This window comes from Elephas maximus, chromosome 10 (genome assembly GCF_024166365.1).
Source record: "Elephas maximus indicus isolate mEleMax1 chromosome 10, mEleMax1 primary haplotype, whole genome shotgun sequence".
NCBI lineage: Eukaryota > Metazoa > Chordata > Mammalia > Proboscidea > Elephantidae > Elephas > Elephas maximus.
Genome location: NC_064828.1, coordinates 19,217,160 through 19,238,849, shown reverse-complemented (window position 1 = coordinate 19,238,849; position 21,690 = coordinate 19,217,160). Strand labels below are relative to the sequence as shown.

The 21,690-nt window shown below is 47.7% G+C and overlaps 1 protein-coding gene across 7 annotated transcripts in view; it reads right to left on the bottom strand.

The window, feature by feature from the left end:
- Positions 1-5,464, bottom strand: part of MEIS2 (Meis homeobox 2) — a 231,033-nt gene extending 225,569 nt beyond the window's left edge. For 3 of the 7 annotated variants that reach the window (XM_049899629.1, XM_049899632.1, XM_049899631.1), the window contains exons 1-5: positions 5,213-5,464; positions 3,704-3,936; positions 2,018-2,159; positions 1,273-1,323; positions 290-340 (exon numbers count right to left, since the gene is read on the bottom strand). In XM_049899629.1, coding sequence (XP_049755586.1) covers positions 290-340; positions 1,273-1,323; positions 2,018-2,159; positions 3,704-3,936; positions 5,213-5,224 — 489 coding nt within the window. In that variant the 5' untranslated portion in view covers positions 5,225-5,464. Of the gene's footprint in view, positions 1-289; positions 341-1,272; positions 1,324-2,017; positions 2,160-3,703; positions 3,937-4,629; positions 4,735-4,933; positions 5,041-5,212 lie in introns of those variants that run through there. The other 4 variants (XM_049899635.1, XM_049899630.1, XM_049899633.1 and 1 more) reach the window with 4 other exon arrangements.
- Between the last annotated feature and the right edge of the window lie 16,226 nt (positions 5,465-21,690).

The following is a 21,690-nucleotide window of genomic DNA, read 5'->3' as shown; positions in this document are numbered from 1 at the left end:
CAGGCTGAGTGTCCAGCAACATAAATGGTTTGCTGCATTTCAAAACAATCCTAAACGCCTGGGAGGGGGAGGGAGAGGGTGGGGGCTACTATAAAAGGCATTTATAGGGCTGTCCTAATTCATCCTTCTTCTGAGGCCCTGGGTTGTGGAGCAGTTGGAAGGAAAGACATGTCGCTCAAAATCTCCAGGTGATCAATGCCTTCAGTCTGGAGCTTCTTTAAAAACACCTCAACTCAACTAGGAGAGGGAAGTGGCTAAATCATTACAGGGAGTGTCGTTTCCTGCTTACCTTTTCTAACTCCAAAAGATGAAACCTTAGTACTTGTATTGCTTGTATCATCTGAAAGAAAAGTTTAGAGCGTGGAGTTAGGGCCCTGTGGCTGAGGCGCCCGGAGTGAGGAGCTGTGAGGGAACTGGGCTGCAGAGAAGCAGCAGGCAGGTGGCCAGGCAAAACCCACACATCAAGAAATACTCAGAAAAACCAAGTGATTAGTGATCATCTCTGCCTCATTGGCCACGGGGTAGGAATCTGACTCAAGCCCAGCCTAAGCATTTCATTTCTTTTCCCCTCGTGTTCACTGCACTGCTGTGTAAGGACTATTTCCTAGGACCAGGCCTTCTTTCTCTGCCTCGGACCTCTTTAACCTCTTAAACCGTCTCCTCCCTCGACCTCAGGCCAGAAAAAAAAGTAGCTTCACTGGAGAGAGAAGGCTTTTTAGAACAGTACACCCAGCGAAATCCGTCCTTACTAAAGAAGGAAATACTCAAGATGAATGGTGAGGCAGGGCCTTTGAAAGCGGATTTAAGTACTTTTAATATTGAAATCGTGCAAATTAGCAAAAGAATCGCACCTAAAAGTGGCCTGCGTTGGCCTGCCCCTCACCCCCCCTCGGCCGGCCCTCCGCCGCGCCAGCGGTTACTTCCTTCGGGTTAGCAGCCCGGGGCTCGGCCGCCTGCCCCGGCAAACAGAGGAAATAACTCACTTCTCGCAGCTTCACTCCCGGGGCCGAGACCTGGGAACCGTCCCCTGCTCTCGCGCTCTCGGCGCCTCGTCCCCGGTTTCTGCCTCCCAGGGCTTTACTCCCACTGACATCCATCCCGCCCCTGGCTCCCCATCTCCCATTGGGGGCTCGATGCTCTTCCCTTCTTCCCTGTCGCCCTTGAGCTCCAAAGAGTTCTGCTCGAACTCCCCAGAGCTCAGGGACAATGTAGGTGTTTGTGGGTCAGGGAAGGGGCCGCGGCAAGGGAAGGGCAAGACACAGTGAGCCTTACCAAATTGTCGAGCTCTGGATTTGAGGAAAAAAGTGGCTTTTCGGCGCGAACCTATAAGAAGCAGGGAAAGTCAGCATGAATTACCACCCCCTTTAAGAGAAGAAGAAAAACCCTGTCTCTGCCTAAACTGTGTGAGCCGGGAGGGTGCAGAGGCGAAGAGGAGAGGGACTCAGGTAAAATACGTGAAAAAGAAATAGTGCCTTCAATTAGTGGGGCCGGCTGAAAAGGAATCAGGGCCTTCTGGCCCTCGCCCCATTAAGCGGGACCTGGAACCTCTAAACGAGAGGGGAACTCAGGGCCGTTCTCTAGCCCCGGAGTACCTCCTTATCCTGCGGTCCGAGAGGCTGTGCCCCCTCACCTCGGCGCCCAGCGCGGACCGCTCTCTGAGGCGCCCGGCTTCCTTCCCTCCCGGGCACTCCCGACTGCCGCAGCCCCTCTCCCCAATTCTTGTTCAAGTAGCTGCAGGCGGGGAAAAAGGCCAAGCCCCAGATTAGGAGCAGGTCAACTTTAATTCGAGGGTCGAGCCCCTGTATTCCTGGCTGGGGGGGAAAACAAACACCCATATTTATCTCCGCTTCCAATTCGCCTCCAGGCTCGGGGATGGGGAGGAGGCCAAGAGCGCGGACTGGGCCAGAGGAACAGATCGGGTGTCCCTGCCTTTTCCTCCTCTTTCAAGTGAAGCTCTGAGGAAAGGGGAGGGGGAGTGAGGGACCGCAGACGGGTGAGTGGGTCAGGAAGGTTGGACCTGCTTGGCGAAGACCGCGATGTCCTCATTGAAGGAGTCGGAGGAGCAGACGTCTCCGCCGGCCACTCCGGGTTCCCGGGGAGTGCAGGTCGCCAGCTCGCACTTCTCAAAGACCAGAGCTAACAGAGGAAACAACGGGTGCCTAACGGGCAGCGCCACGCAGAGACACACACACGGAGACGGGGTGCAGAGGGGAAGGAGCAAGAACTGTAATCAACAAGTTTGGAGGGTTTGGATTCCTTCTGTAATACAACAGGCACGCATCACACTTTACAACCCTTCCTCAGCCAGCCGAGCCTGGGCCAGAAACAGAAAGGAAAAAACGGCCTGGCCTTTTCCCTCAACTCAGACGTCCCCAGCTCTGGACAGAGAAGCCCCCTGCCACTTTAGCCGGCCAAGTAAAAATAGTCTCAGTTGGAACGCAACGAAACATCCAAGACGCTCGGGCAGTCTGGGGCCCGTTGTTAATCCAGACTCACTCCCCACACTCCAGAGGCCGCCAAAGCAACCCCTGCGACCCAGCCCTGACCTCCCTCCGCCCAAAGGAAACTCTGTGAAATAAAAAATTGTTTTAACTCCGCGTTTTAAGGGACATTTCAGAAGAGGCCAAAGGCTTCACCTACATACACACCAGCAGTGACATTTCCCAAATCCGAGGGTGCTCTTCTAACCTCCCTCCCTAGCCTTATAAACTTGTTTGCTCTACTTCTAGTAAAGCATGGGTGTGGGGGCCAAAAGAATAGGAATGTTAAATTCTGAAGAGTTGCCTTCCAAGGACCACATTTCTCCCAGCGTTGCAGCAGACAAAAATAAATAAATCGCGTGTTAAAACTTGGAAGTGTGCGTGCGCGTCTGCCCTTTGTGTTCCTCCGGGCGGTTTAGCTTCACTTTGGGGCGCCTTCGGCCTCTGGCTTCGTGCTCAGTTTGTGTTTACCGACCGCCCCCTCCTCTCTGCATCCCACCGCCTTCTCTCCCTACACGCAGCCGGAGAGCCCCGGTGATACACGGTTGTCACCGCGCACCCCCGCCCCTGCCCGGGTTCTCTGAGAATATAAAATAATTTGAAGCCATCTCCCTTACTCTCTCCCTCCACCCCCCATCAAGAGCTGCTCTTTGCAAGCAGCAAGCAGTCCCTTCCACCCCGCTGCACTTCAAGGTCTGCCCCCTTTATTTACAGAGAATTAAGAAGTGGGTGATTAGGACTTCCTGGCCGACAGAAGCAGCCCTGATCCCAGCTCAAGCAGCCTTTAGAGACTCCCAGACCCTCGGTAGGAAACACAAGAGGAAAAAAAAAAATTGCTCCTCATGGGCAGGAAACTTTCCCCTTCGTCAAGGCCTCTGTTAGGGGGCCTGGGAGGACCAGCTCTACATCCTTTAGCCAGGAATCCTGCCCTTGAGGAAGAAGGCCCCGGCCTGATTCCGAGGACTCAGTCACTCTGGGACTGTGGGGTCCAGAGTGACGGGGCTGTGGGAGTGGAGGAAGCCATATCTTCCCGGAACTTACATTCAAGGGGCAGAAGCGCAGGCCCCCTTAACTGTCCCTTCCTGAGGAAAAAGTCTCTCCCCGCCACCCCCATGCAGAAATAATTCCCCACTTAGACGCCCACACCTCCCATCCCACAGAAACAAACACACACTCGCACTCACACTCGAACACAGTAAGCTGGGTCCGGGGGGTCGGTTTACCCATAGATCGCGTCCTTGTCCCGCTTCAAGGCGTCGTTGACAGCAGATCCCATGCTGGCGGGCATGACATTGGGGTGCGGGGCGTGTGCGCCGTAGTGCTGCGTGGCGTGGAGCGGCGGCCCGTGGTTCAGGTGGTGAACTGGGGGGATCGGCCGCGGCGCGTGAGGGTCTCCGTACATGGAAGCGGGCACCCCTACTCCGTCCATCCCGCCGTAGTGGGGCAGCTCATCGTACTGTCACAACCCAGCAGGAGTGGGGGGCAGGAGAGGAGAGAGGGCCGGGGAGCCCAGAAGAGGAAAGAGAGAAAAAAGCAGGGAGAAGAGAGGGGAAGAGAGAGTGGGGGAGAGAGAAGTAGGAAAAGGATAGAGAAGAGAGGGAGAGAAAGGAGGAGGGGAGGGCGGGAGGCAGAGAGAGAGTGAGTGAGACGGAGGGAGAGAATGGGGTGCAAGAAAAAGGGAGGAGGAAGGAGAAGGGGGAAATAAAAAGAAAAACAAAGTCAGAAAGGAGAAAAGTACCGAGCACGAGTTGAACACAGTAACCTAAACCAGTCAACACAGCGGAGCTGAAAGTTGTGGGGTCAATATTTTAAAATTTTAAAATGAAAAAGTATGAAGCAAGAGCAGCGTTTAGAAGAGGGAGAGGGGGCGCTGGGAGGCTCCGCTCGGGCCGGAGGTAGCAGGACCGTAGCGAGCCAAAGGAGGGAGAAGTGGAGTTAGTGTGAGGAGGAAGCCCCGGATCCCACCCCTAACCCCCCTTCGCCTCCTCCAGAGGATCCAATAAATCAAAAGGCGAAATGAAACAAAATAAAGAGAAGAAAAACGCTAATAATCAGGACGAGAACGCCGAAGACAAGGGAAGACTGGGGCCAGTGCCTCCCCGGGGGCAGGGAGCGAAGGGTGGGGGGGGGGGAATAACATGAAAGTTACCAGAAACATTATTTAGCAGCGGATTCCCTGCGTCCTTGTCAATTTCAGAGACAAAACAAGCAGCCCAGGCTAGTCTAGGCGGCGGCGCAGCGGCTGCGGCAGCGCGGCCCCAGCGGCGGCCCCGGCGGCGGCAGCTCTTACGCGGCCCGTGCCCGCCCCGGAGCCGCGGGAGCAGCGGCGGCAGCGGCGCAGCAGCGGCAGCGGCGGCAGCAGGAGACCCGGGGAATCGCGCTGCTGGGGTCAAAGCTGGAGCGAGGCGAAAGCGTGTAACAATTGCACACACACGCACACACACAGCACTCACACGCACTCGCCGCCCGCCCGCTCGCACAGCGCTGGAACACGCGCGCCCAGACACGCACACACGCACGCACACACACTCGCACACACGCAGAGGCACGGGGGGGAAAGAAGCCGATGAATAATTTGGCTGCTATTTTTTTTTAAATACCGGCCGCCATCACCAAGCAGCGAGCAGCAGCAGCAGCAGCCGCAGCCCCAGCGTGGCAGGGAGAGGAGGCATCGGGACAGGCCCCTCTTAGGCGAGGATTTATATCTAGGTAAGTGTTGGATTTAAACCTACCCTTTGCGCCATCAGTCTGCGCTCCAATAAACTCCTGGATGTGTCGTATATTTAATATCCCAGTCCGGATAAGAAAGTGATCTAGGCTGAAGATTCCTTTTTTTTTTTTTTTTCCAAACCAAGGAGACTGCTCCCAATTTTCCAATATGTTATTTTTAGGAGAAAAAAAAAAAAAACCAGGCAAAACAACGAAGAGTTTTTTTTTTTCTTGTGATATTTCTTCTTTTTCTCTTTTTTCCTCTTCTTCCTCCTCCTCCCGATCTTCCTCCTCCTCCTCCACCTCCTCCTCCTCCCCCCTCCCCTCCTCCTCCTCTTCGGTTCTCCTTTCCCCCTCTTTCTCTTCTCTTCCCCTCAGTTGGAAAAAAAAAAAAGAAGAAAAAGAAGAAAAAAAAAATTGTCAAGCCCCCGAACTGAAGGTTACGAGCGGCCCGTCAGCAGCCCACATGTAACCGAACTGTCGTGTTTCATGGCTTTTTGCCACTCCAGCTGTCAATCAAAGCCCGGAATGTCAAGGTAGTGAATGAATGATGGTTGATGATGATGAAGAGGAGGAATCTTTCAGACCCTTTTTTTTTTTTTTCTCTTCCAGTAAAACTCCGCGAGGGGTTTCTGCTTCTTGAATTTTTCCTCCCCCCCTCCCCCCCGTTCCTGGCTTTGCCCCGCGCTATCTCTAATATGATCCTCTCTCTTGAAAGTATTGTTCAAAGAAAGCAGGGGGGAAAAATGAAGAAAAAAAAAAAGAACAGTTTGCAAAAATTGGACTTCCTCCCCCCCTTTCCTGGTAGGTATTTTGTCTCTCCCTCTCGCTCGCTCGCTCGCTCGCTCGCTCTCACTCGCGCTCGCTCTCTCGCGCTCGCTCTCTTTCTCTCGCTCTCTTTCTCTCGCTGGGAGATGAGTGAGTGTCAGTAGGTGTTGGCAGGTTGGCTGCTGCCTGGCTTAGAGAAGAGCCTCAGTTTGGCGGCGCGGGTCGGCGGCGGGAGAACGAAATGACGGAACCCGGAAGTCGTGGTGGCCATAGCCCGTTGTACGCGGAGACAAATCCCGGGAGTGGGGAGCGGGAGCCAGGAGGAGCGCGCCGCGCGGAGCCTCTGATATGCAGCGAGTGCGATCCGACAGCCCCGGCTGGGGGGGGAGCGGGGAGCGGGGAGCGGGGGGCGGGGGGCGGGAGGGGGAGGGGAGGCAGGAGCCGAGCGGACCGGAGCAAATCAGCGAGCCTGCTCCTCCGCGGAGACGGCGGGGAGGGGAGGAGGGAGGAAGAGGAGTGTGTGTGTGTGTGTGTGTGTGTGTGTGTGTGTGAGTGAGTGTGTGTGTGCGCGCGTGTGCGCGCGCGCGAGCGGGGAGAGGGAGAGAATGAAGAGGACAGGGAGAGCGCAGAGAGGAAAACTGCAGAAAACCGCAGGGAAAGTACGGTACAACCTCAGATCTTTAAAAAAAATTTTTTTTTTTAAACTTACTTCTAGTTCATTTTCACATCAGTCCTGGTTCCTGCCTAACTGGGTCGCGTCGGGGACGTTTGGCATGGCGCTCTGGCTTTTGTTCCTTTTAATTCGGCACCCTCCCACCCCCATCTGCCCGCGGATTACCGCGCCCCGAAGGCTTCTTGCTAACACCTAGGGGCAGCAGGCTCTACAGACGGTGCCACCACCGAGCTAGATTTTTTTTTAAGTGGCACTTTTTTCCCTGTGCAGATCCAGGACCCTTGTCAATATCCTTTTGTTTTTCCAGGACGAGAAGAGACCAGCTCAACTCAGAGCGCACACCCTCTAGGTTGTGCGTCAAGGGCCACCCCGGTGTCTTTGGGGGCCGCGGCTGAGTCGGGAGGGAGGGAGTGGGGAGGGAGTCGTTTGGGTATCTGATGTTTTTCCGTGTCGCCAAGGGTGCGTGTGTGTGTGTGTGTTTGCCTCGGACTGGTGTGCGGCTCCGAAAGTGGATCTCACTTAGACCTGGGCAGCACAGTTGAGAAAAGCAGGGAGGGAGTGGAGAGGAAAGGAGAAAGAGAAGATGCCATGCGAGGAGGAGTGGCCGGTGCCTCCTGCCCAGCTTTGTTGTGGTCTCCCGGTGTGCAGCGGCCGGGGCGCGGTGACGCCTGCTAATGGCCTTGTTAATTACACCGGGGCGATTTCACCGGAAGATGGCGAAGATGGAGCGGACTCAGAATGAACTTTTCCAAAAAGGAAAAGGAGAGTAGGGAAAGGAAGGTAACTACTCGACACCGTTTGTGTGGAAACTAGTTCTGGCCCGTCTCTCGCCTAATCCCTGGCGGGAGCTGCACCCAGCTTCACCTCGGCGCCGCCGGTTTCCAGGCGGTCGCGCGTCAATCACGCGGAGCCTGGAGCTGGGGGCGGAGCCACGGTCACCCAGCGCACTCGGCGCAGCAGCCCCCCGCCGCCCCCGGCATCCCGGCCCTGTGTTCCGAGCGCGCCCTCTCCCCAACTCTGCGCTCTCGCCCCGGTTCACGGTCCCCCGCCCCGGTTCACGGTCCCCCGCCCAGAGACCAGAAAACAGACTGTTCCTCCACAGCCGCCTCCCTCCCCAACTTTAAACCTATTTGGAAAGTACGAAGTAGCGTGTCCTCCGCACGCGGCTTTGACCCAACTTCCCCCGAGAGCGGAGAGGGCAGGGAGAGACATTATTGTGTGTGTGTGTGTGTATGTGTGTGTGTGTGTGTGTGAGAGAGAGAGACACTGAGATAAGAGAAGAAAGTGGGGGAGGGGTGGAGGAATAAGGCTTTATTTTTTCTTTTTCTTTACCTCCTCTCCATCTTCTCTTCTTCATTGTAAGCGTTTGGGCAGTACAACCTAGGTTGAGATCGCAGCCTGCACAGACTTCAAGCGAAGTCAGGGAAATTTGGCCCCTTTTTAATAGGGATGGGGGAATGAGCTCCGGAGGTCAATAAAGTCCTCCAAAAATGATGAATGATTGAGCACCTGTGATTATGATAGTGATTACCAGAGCAATTAAACAGTTTGATTAAATGAGCCATCATAACAATGATGTCTGCGGGAAATCGGCCCTCACATATAAAGAAAGATAGTGCGCAGGGGCTGGCAGAGGCGCGGGTTCGCGACGTCAGGGAGCAGGACTGCGGATCGCGAGGTATTTGCCCGGCGGCCGGGGCAGGGACGGCCGGGCGCGCGGAGCTTCGAGGAGGAGCGACTACCCAGGCTTTCAGCCACTCCTGCCCGGCTTCAAGCCTGCAAAAGCCTAAGGGTTTCAAACCTGAACGTTGCGGGGGAGGGTCCTTCCCCCTCCACCTCTTTTTTTTATTCCTAGAAGAATTTCAAGATTAAAAGCATCCTTCTTATTTGTTGCTGAGTTGCTCGCCGACATATAAAAAAAAGGTGAGTAAGAAAGAAAAGGCGTAAAAAAAAAAAAAGGAGAAAAGAAAAAGTGGGTCTCTAGGATTTTTGTTTTATGCGGCAGTTATGAGAATTCAGTTTAGCCAGGGCGGGAAGGATGAGAGAGAAAAGCAATCTGGTCTCGCTATGGAGCATTTTCGCCTTTGCAGAGATCCTGATACTGGTGGATCCAAGTCTCCCCAGCAGAAGCGCTGGCTGAGAAGTTTATACTCAGGTTTTCGGTTCTTAGTCTTCCAGTTGTTCTTATTTTTAAATATTGGGTACTTATTGTCTTCAAAAAGGATTATTGTTGTTGTAAATATCTTGTTAAGTAAGCGCCAATTGTGTTTTAAAAAGAAACTCCTCAATTTCCTTGATACACGCTTCTTCTGTAAAGCTCAACTTTGCACCGAATCTCTGCACCGCAGAGCGTAAACATTCAAGGCTGATACCTTGTATTTCTTTTACCAATGGTTCTTCTTCTTTTTCTTTCTTTTTTTTTTTTTCATAATAATACCGCTAAGTGAGTTAGCATTTCTACAACTTCGATTTCAAAAACCCTCACTAGGATTAAAAAAATAAAATGTTTCTTCTGTGGCAGTGCATCTGGTTAAAAACAGTGCAGACCCATTGATGAATTCTGTATTTCAAACAATTGTTAAGCTATTAATGGGTTGATTGTCCGGTGATAATCTTGGGTTTTATAAAAAAGAAAAAGTTTAAACTCCGTTTTCACGCTTTGGGCGATGGAGGTGGCATTTTAACTTCAGCTCCTTCCTTTCTCTCTAATATTCTGTAACGTCTTTTGTTTTTTATTCAATACATTAAAGCAAACAGTAGGAACAATCTGGCGAAGTGTAAAAGGGAGAAGCAGGAAATTTTATGATATTGTCAAAGAAAAAAAAAACACCTTCCATTCCAAAGACTTTTAGCTATAAAAAAAAAAATGACACGTGAATATTAAAAGGACAGTCCTGCTGGAGGAAAATCCAGTCGTTTTAAAATTGACCAGTTGCCTAAGGGGAGAAACCTGAATTACATGTGGCTAAAGAGTTTTTACTTACCCAGTTGCATGCCATTTATGAAACTTTAAAATGGCAATCCCAGTGTATTGGATTACACACAAGATCAAGTTGGAGGCGATTCAGAGTTGTCGGTTCTTGTTCAAACTGATGAAGTCAAAAGACTATTACTTTTAATCACCAACTTGCTGATGTTTTATTAATAGAGCTGGAAAAGGTGCAGCTAACATTTGAGAATTTCCTGGCCTCCTCTCATCCCCAATTTTGCAGTGCAATAGGAGCGATTACAAAGCGGTGGGGTTCCCACATTTCTGATTTCTAGCCTGGTAGTGCCTTGCTGTTGCCCCACTCTCAGCCTCGACACCCTTACCCAGGCTGTGAGGCTCATCTGCTATTCCACATTCGGGGTGAAGGGAAAGTAGATGGGGCAGACCCGCGAGACAGGCGCGAGATGGGGGTCGCGGGCAGCGGCACACACCTCCGTCAACGGTCAGCTCCTTCTGCCCAGGCTGGAAATGGTTTTAACAGGCGGTAAAATTTCATCTTGCGGTGTCAAATTGGGGTCATTTTGGGGTTAGAGCTCTCAGTGTCCGAGAGGAGCTGTCCAGCTGCGTGGGGACTCATTAACTGCAAAAGATCTGTTTCAGTAAAAACAATTCAAAGACAATCAGAGGGCTAAAGACCCTCTACAAATCGCATTTTACAAGTGCCCCAGAACAAATATGGGTGCTGAAACCCATTCCTTCAGAATCCCAAATCGGCTACTTAGCTCTGGAGTGGGGGTGGGGACACTACATAAAAAAAGAGGTGAAAGGGAGGGGACCCAAGCCGGTGGGGGTGAATGGGAGGAGGCTTTGGGCCTCTCAAATTTAAGAGTCTGCTTTTAATCACCTCTTTCTCGTTGAAGCATCCCCAAGACTCCTGAGAATTGCTTCTTTTCTATTTTTCTTTTTCTGCCCCAACATGAAATGCTCCTATAGGTAATGTTTAAGATTTAAAAACAATCATTGAGTCCTGTGATAATTCCTTAATTTAAAGAGCATTGGCTTTATGGGCGGTATTTAATTTGAAACAACCCTTTATGAACCTAGATTCTATTTTAGGTGAATTTGCCCAAGCTCCTTAAGGAGCCTGTGTGCCTGTTTCTTTTCAGCTTCTCTCTCTCTCTCTCTCTTTTTTTTCTAGAAAGTTATAGATCTTCAGCACAGATAACACCAAATTCCTCAGGATGGTGAAGCCCTAAGTGTTAATCTGTGTATTAAAATCGCTGGTTTAAATCCTTTTTGTCTTCTTAGATCAGAACAATTGATGCTGTGCTAGAAGAGCAAATAAATTCAGCCTTAATCTTGTTTGTAACTTTAGTTATCAGTGTTTTTCAATTGTAGTATTTTGGATTAAGCAGATTTTTCCTGACTCTGTAAGGTTAATTTTTACTTGTGGAAGGTCTGTTTACTGGTTTGGAAGAAAACTATGGATAATTACTTTGATTCAGACAAATTCCTTCAGGTAAAAGAAAAGGAAAGTTTTAAAATGAGAACCTAGATGAGTGAGATGCCAGGGGTTTTAGGTTAAAAATCAAATCAATCCTTTAAGGTAAGGTATTCTTTTTTCCTTCTTACATTACTGAACTGAGTAAATAAAAGGGAATTTTTTTTTCTTTCTCTCTTTCTTTGGACTCCGTCGCAGTCGCCAGCCCTGCTCGCCAACACCTCCAGCACTGTTCTTTGGGTGCTGAGCCCCAAATTGGATTTTTGTAGTCTAGTTTTCGTCCCCCAGCTTCCCGGATTATTTCTAAATTGTTATTCAAAGAGTTTGATTGCAGCTCTACCAAAACCACTCTGATCCCAGCGTCACTGGGACAAAGGCAAGAGGCTCTCTTCTGCTTCAGACTTGCTAAATGGCAGTTGGAATTATTGATATGTATTTTTTTATTTGGTGTTTCCAATGATGTGTTTACCTCTCCCTCCCCACCCCCCTTACAGCCAGCCATCTATTACTTTTAAAACACCTCTTCTCCATAAACCTTGGCTCATCCTTGTGAGTTGTTCTTGACCTTCCCAGCAATGTGACCAACAGTTCTGAAAGTTGGTGCAGGAAGAATTTCTCTGGCTTTCCTACCTGTAAACTTTGCTTGCTTTCTTCCCAGTTGGGATCAACAGAGGGGAGGGGACCTTTTTTTGTTTGTTTGCTTGTATGTATGTTTGTTGTTGTTTTTGGTCCTTCACTCCCCCCCCCCGTATGTTTTCTACCATATATTTTTCTCTCTCCAATTAATAATTAATAACAATAAATTATCCCGCAAAGTTATTCTTTAAATAGGATGGGGTGAAATTCATTGTACTTTCTTTCTGCCCTCTCTTATTTCTCCCAATTTTAGCTGCTTCACGGTCTCGCAGTAGGGAAGGATTTCAATAAATAGCCCTCTAGCGCTATCTGGCGGGGCTCCAAACGCGACGTGCGCTCTCTCTTCATCCTTCCCGCGCGCTCTCTTCCTTCCTCTCCCTCTTCCGCTCTCTTTCTCTCGTCTCTTCACCTATCGCGATCCTGTATCTTCCTTTTTATCCCTTTTCTTAGCTGCCAGCACCATGTCCCTCGCAGATGGCTCGGAACGACGCCGCCAGAGGCTGACAACCATTGGCACTAGGTGTTTCTCCGGAGACCGAGCTCTTCCAGGGCGCCCATCCTTACCTAACGTGGGTCGCCTACACGTCCTTTGCCTTCCATTACCATCTTAATGTTACTTAAGATGTTGTTTAAGTCCCAGCGTTTCAGCTGACGGTGGTTCCAAGGGGCTTATAACTGCCTTTATGAAGTTTGGAGGAAACAAATCTGACATGGAATCCCGGGCTAGTGGAGCCTAGCTAAGATTTAGGTCAGGAGGCCGAGCCTCAGTGCGAGTTTTAGGAAGGATCGGGCTTCCCAGGCGTGGGAACAGCGTCGAGTGGTGCCTTGGCCTGGCGGACAGCGGCAATGGGGGCGCGAGTTGTCCCCACGCGTCTCCTGCCTGATCGGTAGATCACAAAGGACTGCTCGACTTTGCAACCTGGGTCGGTCCAGGATTTTTTTTTTTTTCCTGGAACTAACTAGTTTTATTTTCCTACCCAAGTTTGGGGAGGGGTGGAGAAGAAAAGTGGGAGTAGGAAAGCTCACTGGAGAGCCCACAGGGCAAACAGAGGAAGCCCAAACAGTCAGAGATGGCGGGAGGAAAAGCACGCAGGGGGAGGCAGGACTCACCAGCATCCTCCCTTCTTTCTCCCAGAGATTTGTCTTCTTTCTTACTTGTGGCTTTAGTTTTTTCTCTCTCTCTTTTTTTAAACAGTAGCCTGTCAGCCTTCAGCCGCGTGTGGAGTGCAGTCAGAGGGTATTGGGCGTAAGAAGAGATTCGACTTAGACTAGGTGTTTTAGATGGACACCCGGTTGTATCCATATTCTCTTAAAATATTCAGTCTCTCACTCTCACACACTGAACCAGGGAGAAGTCTCCAATTCCCCCTTTGAGCAAATCTCTTCCATCTAACCCTTGAAGCAAAAGAAAGGATATGGGGCGTGGGGAGGATTAGCTTCACTCAACTTTATGATGGCATTTTTCTAAAATTTCGTTTTGGCCTTGCAAAGTACAAGTGAGTACCACATTCCCAACACAAACCTAGTCGGTGACTACTTGAGGTGAGACCTCAGCCTGCAGTGTCTGTGATCAACCAAAGACTCCTTCCTAATTCTAGAATCCTCCTCCACCCCAGACAATCGCAAAAAATAGAAAGGAGGAGGGGAGAGGGTACAAACGCAGGTTCTGTTCCCCAAGAACTGCCCTCCCCCATCCCCACCGCAGAAGGAAGGAAGCATAGTCGGGGTGTAATTAATTGAAGACTGTTATTAGGTCATCATTAGCCAAGGTGCAAATAGTTGCAGCCCATTTTTACTTAAAATTGACCAGCCCCAGAGTGATAGATCGATTTAGAGTATAAAAATGATGTATCAAAACATCAATGTCGATTATTTGAAATATTGTAGTCGAATTTTTTTTATTGCTTCATCGGTTAAGTGTCTGAAAGTGCAGTGTTCAAACATATATTTATGTTGTCAATACTGTCAGAACTGTCAGTTTTACTATACCGGATTTGTACTCCATTTCGGATTTCTCATTTACATAAAATGCCCACCCTAGGATTCCCCCACCCCACCCCATCTCTCTCTCTCTCTCTCTTTTTTTTTTCCTCCCGGCTCTGGAAAACCCGTGTCAGTTTCTTCAAAGCATTCCGCAGTCTTTGCCTAAGCTGAAGTGTTCACGGCCTCTTTTAGCCAGTTTTCTACATTGGATTACATACCTTTTTTCACCATTTCTACCTTTCAAAGGAACTGTTTCTCTTCCTCCTCTCTCCCCCACTCTGCCTACCTCAAACTTTTCTCCGAAATTATATTGAAGCACTTGGAAAGTCTTGGGTTTAAATACCCACCTCTCGGCTCTCAGTGAACAATTTGGGTAGAAAAATAGAAAAACCGGACTTCCCCCTACCTCCTTGGCCGCGCTCAAGTAAGCCCGGCTCCGCTGGGCAGACGTTTGCACACGCGTCAGGGTCCATCATCCAATTACCTGGAAGATTGAAGTCTTCCAGGGAAAATGAATTTGGAAATATAAATACCTTTTCTTTCCTTTTACTTAAAAGCCATGTTAGGAGAAAAAGAAATAATACGTATAAATGATCGGCACGTTTTACCTTTAAAAGCTTTTGAACTCAATCGAAAGACACAAGTTGGAAGCAGAATTGACAGTTTTAATTCTACCCATTTTCACCTGGCGCGTCAGATCAGAGGCAATCATTTATTTTTGGTGGAGGGGGTGGGTGGAAAAGTCAGATAGCTTGAATCCACTGAAGTCTCTTTTTAAAAAATCACAGAGAAATTAAAGACAGGCACTGAAACCCAAATTCCCCCCCCCCCGTCTATACTAACTGAAATTGTATAGATTAATATTCTGCCTAATTTTATGCTTTTTATTTTATTCCAGGGTTCCCTCCAAAGTCTGATAGGAAAAACAGGGCCACTTCTGGACTAGTTGTAAGGATGTGTTTTATTTCTATAACACCTAAGCACTTTCTGTAAACATTTTAATGTATTTAAATAAGTTTAAAGAGACACATGCAAAGAAAGATAACTTGGCTTTAAACATCAATCCCAGTCATTAAAAAAAAAAAATAGAACTGAGAAACCTTTCTATACCCATCCTTGCACCTAAAAAAATCAAGTGCAAAGCAAAAGAAAGTTTGCTGCACGCATCTGTACGTCTTCATGCGCAGGTTTAGAAACATCTCTTTAGCCTGTGTTTGTGTGTTACCGCCTTCCTGCCGCACACCGAAGGCAGAGGCATCGAGGGATCGCCTTCAGAGAGCTATGTTTACTTAGTTGTTTTTTTAATCTCTCCGCCATGTATGACAAGTGTTACTTCAAGAAATTCATCAGCCTCTACAGATACTTCCAGTTTTGCCGTAATGATCTGCAGAAGAGAACTGCCATCACTTTCTCACATCCCAAGGTGTTACAGGGACTCAGAGAGAGGGGAGAGTGGCTGAAGCGCTTAATTACAGTGGGGGAGGGAGGGGCTCATTGCGGTGCAGGGGGGTGGAGATGAGGACCGTCTTTGACCCGGCTTTTACCTGGAGTACACTCTCGCCTCTCTGCGAATATTTGGAAAAGGTATGGTTGGCTTTTTTTTTTTTTTTTTTTTTTTTGGCTTTGGGGAGAAGTGATACCCTTGTGTAACAATTAGCTCAGACAATAAAAATAATTGGAAAATTAGTTGGAATTTCTGAGTTTTTAATTACGTTTCATTTTTAATTTTGTGCTAAGCCGTAAAATTACGAATGCCCCTCAATTAAACACCCTCCTCTTGTAAAGCGTTTAACAATTGTTCCTTAATCAGGCTGGATGTGAGTCACAAGTGATGCTTTTCCACATCAAAGGGACGTCCTTCCACGTTACCTTTTAGTCATAAGTAAGAGGATTAATTCCTATAATTAGAGGGATAAATATGTGCATAAATATATCTCTCACTCCGCTAAAAAAAAAAAAAAGGCCCAAACACTTTGACTCTGTGAGACGTGGCCGACTCTGGTAGGGTAAGGGGTTTTAATTGTCCGCCTTTGCTGGCATCCCTCTGCGGGCGGGCCAATGGAACCGAGGAGACGTGGGCGCAAAGCACAGACCCCAGAGGGACACACAGACGCGCACACTGGTGCACACACACGCATACACGGGTCAGGCAAGAGGTACAAAGCTCGGGGTCCCAGGACTCCCGCTGACTCTAGGCGTCATTCTCCCAAGACAATAACCCACTTCCTACCCTGGCGGCTGCCAAGCGCCCGGTTAGAGAGTCGTCTTCATACTGGTCCAACTGTCCAGAAAAGCAAGATCTCGGCCCTAAACCCAATTTCCAGGTTGACTTTTCAGGCTACAAATAAAAATTGAGCATGACCTTTTAAAACTCCTGTGTGAATATCTCATTTACCTAATGACTTTATGTCACCTAAGAAGAAGGTCAATTTCCTCTTAACCTTTTCCCCCCGCTGCTGCAGTAAGCATTCTTCCCTAATCAATGGTGGCCGGAATAATCAATTCCCATTTTATGATCGCTGACAAACTCAATCTCTGGGCGGGGTGTCAGCGCGGTGGGGCTCACTCGAGCCGGGACAGAGGTCTCTCTCGGTACGCCCAGCTCCGCCCGGCGCCGAGGGAAGCTGTTTTCTCTTCTGTCGAGTTCAGAGACCTTGGCAAACTTCCCTCCCCCAACCGCCGGCGTGACTTCTGAGTTGTCACTAATCCGAACCTGATATTCACCAGAGCGCCTCCAGTCACAGACAACGCTCCCCGCTGCTGCCGGGCCTCCCACCCCGCCCCGCCTTGGCGTGTTTTCATTTCAAAGTTAGTCTGCGGGCTGGGATTACCCCTACCGAAAGGGGTCTGCGTGTGTGCGTGTACGTGTGTGTGCGCGCGCGTGTGTGTTAGTTTCGTTTATTTATTTATTTTTATTTTTGCCTGCTTCAGCCTGGATCTCTGCTCCTTCACTTGTCTCAGCCCCACTAACTTTGCATAAACAAAGCAATAACAGAAGCCCTAGCGAGGATGGATTCACGTGGGAAATGAAGTCAGCTGGTAGAGTTCTTTCTTCCTCCATGCCTTCCCTTTTTCCTTTCCTTGTCCCTTCCCCCTTTCTCACCTTCCTCCTCCTCGACATCCCCCCCCCCCCATAACCAGGTATCCTAAAAGACAGATAACTTTACCTCTGTTTTAAGTTCCCCAGCCCTTCCCCAGCCTGGGGAAATTACTAAGTCGTAGCTCTGTTGAAAGGAGCCCTGGTGGCGCAATGGTTAATCGGTTCTGAACCCACACAGCCACTCTGCTCCTATAAAGGTTATAAATAAATAAAGGTTACAGCCTAGAAAACCCCACGGGGCAGTTCTACTCTGTCACAAGGGTAACTATAAGTGAAATCTACTGAAGGGCGCTAACAACAACAACAACAGTGGGATCAAAACATACTTTCCCACTAGCTGTGGGGTAAATTTACCCTTCTCTCACTTTGAAGAGCCTGAATACTAGCCCAGTTTGTCATAAGGTAGCAGTTGACTTGTACATATACACAGAGCCTGACTGAAGGAGGAGATCTCCCGGTACTGGTTCACCACCCACCACTGGAACTGCTTTCCCCCCATTCCACCCTAACCTCGTTTTCACTCACTAACCAAGTACCAAGAGATGATGAAGCTGTGGCTAATAATATAAAAAGTGCTGCTTAGCTAGGCTTCAATGGCAGGGAAACCACTTTTCATAGAAAAGATGTCCTCTCACCCAGGTCTTTTGAGATTTCTTATGATAAGTAAATTCCTCAGCCTTATATTGACCAGCTAGTTAAAAGTGAGTCCAGAACCTTCTCTGCCAAGAGTGGTCTCTTAGGTTTGCCTTGTCTATGTTGATGACCTTTGAAAAGATAATTAAATTGCCCCTTTTCTTAACTCATAGCATCTCACTACTCAAGGGCAGACATTCTGCTAAGACTCCAAAGCTTTTCAAACAACCAAAACAAAAATGTAACTATCCCCTTTTTTATCCCCCATTCAGGAGCAAATGAAAAAACAGAAAGGCATTTGAGTTGACGGTGAGGCACACCTGAGCCAGAACGTTCACTGTTCACCCACAACAGCCTCTATAACTCCTCTTAGTAACAAAAATGGCTGACCAAGCCACAGCTCCAGTCTGCCTGAAATTGAGTTTCCATTTTTGCCCTGGACTTGAAGGTGCTGGAACTGTGGCCACTGAGAGGCAGTGAAGAACAGGCCAGGTTCAGGATCTAGGACTGTACAAGGCTGGACTGAGTTTCCCGTATTGCCACTTCCTTTCTAGCTTCATACCAGGAAGTACATTTGCGGCTTTAATTAAGTCAGATTCTGGGTTTAAATGGCATCAAAGGCTAGTCCAGCCCTAGATCGCAGTTTAATACACCCTGGCTTTTACATTTGTTTTGTGTTTTCAACTACTGAGTTACAGACTTTCTGAGACCACATTTGTTTGCATGCAGGTCAGGAAGTACTTGTACCTAATAGGAAAAGTTCCCTAATATGAAGAGTCCTGAGTGAGACTTTTATCTCTGTTTGACAGAGGAGCAGACAGATTAGGGATGGTCCCCTTGACCTTAGATAATGACTACAGTCTTTCCTCTTAAGCAAATTTAGTTCTCACGTGAGTAATAACAACCTCTGACTACTCTGAGAATTTCCTTTCCTTTTCTTAAGAGCCCTCATGGGGTATTAAAGAATATGTCTAATCCTAGTTTTTAGTTTCACTTCATTTAAACATCTTGCTTTCTGTCCACTTTTTCTACGTTCTACTTGAACATATTTAGCACAATTTGGTCTGTGCTCTGTCCTAGGAAGACCAAAACCAAACCAAACCTATTGCTATTGAGCTAACTCTAACTTATAGCAATCCTACAGGATAGAGTAGAGCTACCCCATAGGGTTTCCAAGGAGCAGCTGGTGGATTTGAACTGCTGACCTTTTGGTTAGCAGACAAATGCTTAACCACTGCACCAAGGCATCCTAGCACATATTGGAAATCTAATCATCAGTTTATTCTCCTCCTCACTTTCCATTTCCACTCCCAAGCAAAGCAGAATACTAGACAACTCTTTGGAAAAGAAAAATCCTTTAATTTTGCTTAATTTGGAGAGCACATCAGAAAATAAATAAATAAATAATAAATTCTATTCTCTCCCTTTGATTGTCTAACAACGTTTTCTCAACTAGCAACCCATTCAGGGTTATAAATCCAAATTATACGTTAGAATACAAGCTATAAACAGAGAAACAGGAGTAAGGACAACAGAGACCCTTAGCTTTTTCCAGATGACTGAGGTCTCTGCAAGGCTCATGTTCTAAATGGAAAGATCTCATTCAAGCATCTTTAAGGGAAAGGGTGGAATTAAATCATTCCTAAGGCTGTTTCTATAGGGTTTAAGGTTGTTTCTATAGGGTTTAAGGTTGTTTCTATAGGGTCGCTATGAGTCAGAATCGACTTGAGGGCACTGTGTTTGGTTTTGGTTTGGTAAGGCTGTTTCTAATCCTGGAAGGACAAAAAGGACCCGGAGGGCTGAGGAATGGCAAAAACCAAGGCTCTGGAGTCTGATGAGAAGGGACTACATCCTGGTTCCATCCTGGGCTAATTGTGTAATCTTAAGTAAGTCGTTTAACCTCTTTGGACCTCAGTAGCCTCATGTACAAAATCAGAATAACGATACTTGATATTACTGAAGTCTGTGGTCCTGCCAGATCCATTCTTCACCTTCTCCATCCAACTCTATGCCCCTGGAGGCTGGGATGGATGGTTTTAGAATGTTGCCTTGCCCCCTGGCTTCCTGTTGGGTTTGGTCCAAGTGGACTGAGTGAGTCTCGGGTACTGATTCACAGGGTCTCCATGGGCTGGCTGCTTCCCAGCCACTGTTCAAGTAGCCTTCTTCACATAGCTCTCTCTTGGGGTTCCATTTCTAGCTTTGGGCACTGCACTGTCCCTTTTTATTTCCTTACACTCTGATCACACCTTTCTAATATAGTGCCTTTATTAAGCTCTCCTTGAATTACCCGGTTTGATATGTACCATCTGTTTCCTGCTGAGGCCTGATGGATACACCCTGTCAACTTGTTTGGAGGATTAAAATTAAATGAGATAATATATGGAAAACACATAGCACAGCTCTTCACTTAGAGTAAAAACTTAATAAATGGAACTTTTAATTATCTTTACAATTATTATCTGGCATGACTTCTTCATTTTACATATGAGGAAATGGGGCCCAAACAGGTTAAGGTACACATTCAAAGTCTAATTAACTCAAGATAGTAACAGCCCTGGGACCAAGTCCCTGGACTGCCTACTCTCAGCTCACTGCCCTTTCCACAGCATCATGTTGAGCAAAACAGACGGGGGAGGAGGGAGATCTTTTTTTCACAGATGTTGGAAAAAAGGCTTAGACAAGCTAGAGGCAGAGGTGCAGGATGCAGTAAGCATCTTTTGGTGTTGCACTGGATCTGTCTCTGCTAAATTCTTGCTGAAATAAAGTATGCTGTAGTGATTTGGAATCCAGTGATTTCACTAAAAATAGAGTAGTTATGTAGCAGGGGGAGCCATGTATACCTGACAGGTTAAAAACAAATTTATGAGCACATAATTGGAAGATTTACCACTCTTGGGTTTACCAGGAGGCATAATAATGTTTGTAAGATACATAGGACACATCAGAATTAATTTTCAAATAAAGTCTTGGATTAGCAAACTTAAGTATGAGACTTATAGTTCTGTTTAGACTATATTGCTTGCTGTGCTATGAACTCATGGAAGCAGAACAACAAATCCTGGCCAACAGAAATTGTGCAATTTGATAACACTAACAAGGCGGTGGGAATTATTCGATCATTAATTCCTACTTTTGTTTAATCATTCAAATGAATCTTTAGTGAGATTGTAATATTATCTAGGAACTCTTATGGGGACTGACATATGAAGATTAATTAATATATTCTCTGCTTCAAAGGGTTCACAGAGGGAAATGGATGTGTATAAACAGATTTTGGTTTCAACAAAGGTAGAATTATGACTGGGCTACTATGGGAGCCTTAAAGAGCTTGGGGTGGAGTGAGGACATTGAGATCACAGGAGGCTTCCTGGGTCAGAACTAAATCTTAGCAGAGAACGGTGTTCTCAACCCGATTACATTCTAGCCTTCCTGGTCCTACCTAAGTATTGATGATCTTGGTTTACTAATATTTAGCTCTTACTAACAGCAAAAATGAACATGTAATATTGTATTATACTTGACTTTAGCAGGATGGTTGTGGTATATGTGCAAACTGAGAAAAATGTAAATATTTCCCTTGGTGACTATGATAGGAAAAAGTGGGATAAATTGAAAAGGTGGGCTCCCTGGAAAATGTTATCTTCAAAGAACATTGCTTTAATGTGCATTACCAATTAGGTCTAATTTGTATCATGAGTTAGGCTGGGGTTTTTAGAGATACAAACATATATTTTAAAAAATGAATTGGAACTTATGCGTGGAGAGGAAACAGAAAAGTAGGGTGAGTTATGAATGCAACACCGGATGTGTTCATATTTAATTGGTCATATTAATAAATATGTTGTTAGTTGTCATCAAGTCAATTCTGGCTCATGGCAACCCTGCGTGCAGAGTAGAACTCCACTCCACAGGGTTTGCAAGGCTGTGACCTTTCAGAAGAAGGTTGCCTGGCCTGCCTGCCAAGGCACCTCTGGGTGGGTTTGAACTGCCAACCTTTTGGTTACTAGTCCAGTGCTTAGCTATTTGCACCACCCAGAGGGCCCTTTAATAAATATAAACCAACACTGCTGTCGAGTCAGTTCCAACTCATAGCAACTCTGTCTGACAGAGCAGAACTGCCCCATAGGATTTCCAAGGCTGTAAATCTTTACAGAAGCAGACTGCCACATCTTTCTCTCACGAAGTGGCTGGTGGGTTTGAACCACTGACCTTTCGTTTAGCAACCAAGTGCTTTAACCACTGCTCCGCCAGGGTTCCTTATTAATAAATATAACTGAA